Source organism: Xenopus laevis, chromosome 2S, assembly GCF_017654675.1.
Source record: "Xenopus laevis strain J_2021 chromosome 2S, Xenopus_laevis_v10.1, whole genome shotgun sequence".
Lineage (NCBI taxonomy): Eukaryota > Metazoa > Chordata > Amphibia > Anura > Pipidae > Xenopus > Xenopus laevis.
In genome coordinates, this window is record NC_054374.1 from 21296389 (window position 1) to 21297792 (window position 1404).

General features: G+C 43.7%; 1 protein-coding gene across 1 annotated transcript; it reads right to left on the bottom strand.

The window, feature by feature from the left end:
* Positions 1-255: 255 nt before the first annotated feature.
* On the bottom strand, positions 256-1032 carry cldn14.S (claudin 14 S homeolog). The gene has a single exon (XM_041583429.1). The coding sequence runs from the start codon at positions 1030-1032 to the stop codon at positions 322-324; it is 711 nt and encodes a 236-aa protein (XP_041439363.1). The 3' UTR covers positions 256-321.
* Positions 1033-1404: the final 372 nt, after the last annotated feature.

The window sequence follows — 1404 nt, forward strand, 5'->3', positions numbered from 1 at the left end:
ATATGGTCCACTTTATTGTACATAGGGACAGGGGATGTGCCCTTTCAAGCCACAAATTATAAAGTAACACCCCAAAATGACCACAATAAAATAACAGTAATGAATAATAATACTATTTAAAATGATTGGGCATTGAATGATGGCAGACAAGAGTAGTTTACCCACAGTTATTTATCTTTATAGAGTCTGAAGCCCAAATAGGCACAACTGGGTTTTGCTTCCCTCTGCAAAGTAAACATTGAAATAAGGAAAACATTGGTATAAATAACGTTTCGTGGAACTAGGGGAAATCCCGAAATAGTCAGTGTCATAGCGGTGTCCTCATACAAAGTCATTAAGGTGATAACCATGGCGAGAAGCAGATGACCATGACGGTACACGGTTGCTTTTGTTGACGGGCTGAGATCTGCTCGTTGGAGCCTTTCTTGGGTAGCGTCTATGAGGAGTGTAAGGAAGAGGAGTGTTGTCCCTTTGACATGATGTGGAAAGTATTATGATACCTCCGATCACTGATAGCCCTCCTGAGATGAAGCCAACGTAGAGAGCCTGCCCAATCTCATACTTCATTCCATAAGGTAGTCCTGGGTTGTAAAAGTCTTGAACCACATCATTAGTAGACCATGCGACTGGAATCAAGCACATGAGGCCGGCCAGTGCAAAGAAGACTCCTCCAAAAGCAGCTATCATCCTCTTGGATGAGGACCCCTTGGCACACTGGGTGCACTTCATGCCACAGACCGACACAACAGAAGCAAGAACCGACAAAACACAGGCCACAACCATCATGGCTCGAGCAACCTGAAGGTCTCTTGGGAGTGCCAACTGCGACTGGTGGACCTGGCATTGGTAAATACCTGTACTGTGCCACACACACTCCATCCACAGTCCCTTCATGTATGCCACAGCAGTGATGATATTGGTGCCAACATGAGCCGTCCTCCACCAGTGGGGCAGCACCGTTGCAACAATGGTCCCTATGAAACCAATAAGGGCCACAGAAAACCCCAGGAGCTGTAGAATCATGCTTGCCATTTTCACTGCTGTGAAGCTTCTGAGACTTCTCACCTCTCAACACCTTCTCATTTCTCTCCTGCACTAATGAACAAGCTTAGGAAGAAGTTAAATATTATTGGAATGTGTTATTTTTGCAACCAGTAAGAGCCTGACAACAAGGTATTAGCTTGGCCATTAGCATAGTTATTGCACATTCTGCTGGGCAGCCTGATTTATGGCTTTACTAAATCATACTTCACTCTAAAGAAAAAGACTCCAACAGAAAGTCACACTATTCTAAAAAAAACAATTCAATATAAACAGCAACCTGGTGTTGTACAATATGTTGCTTCTCACATGTCTCTTAATTACTGGCTACTGTTGCTATTAATATGCTGTGTGGTTGAAGGG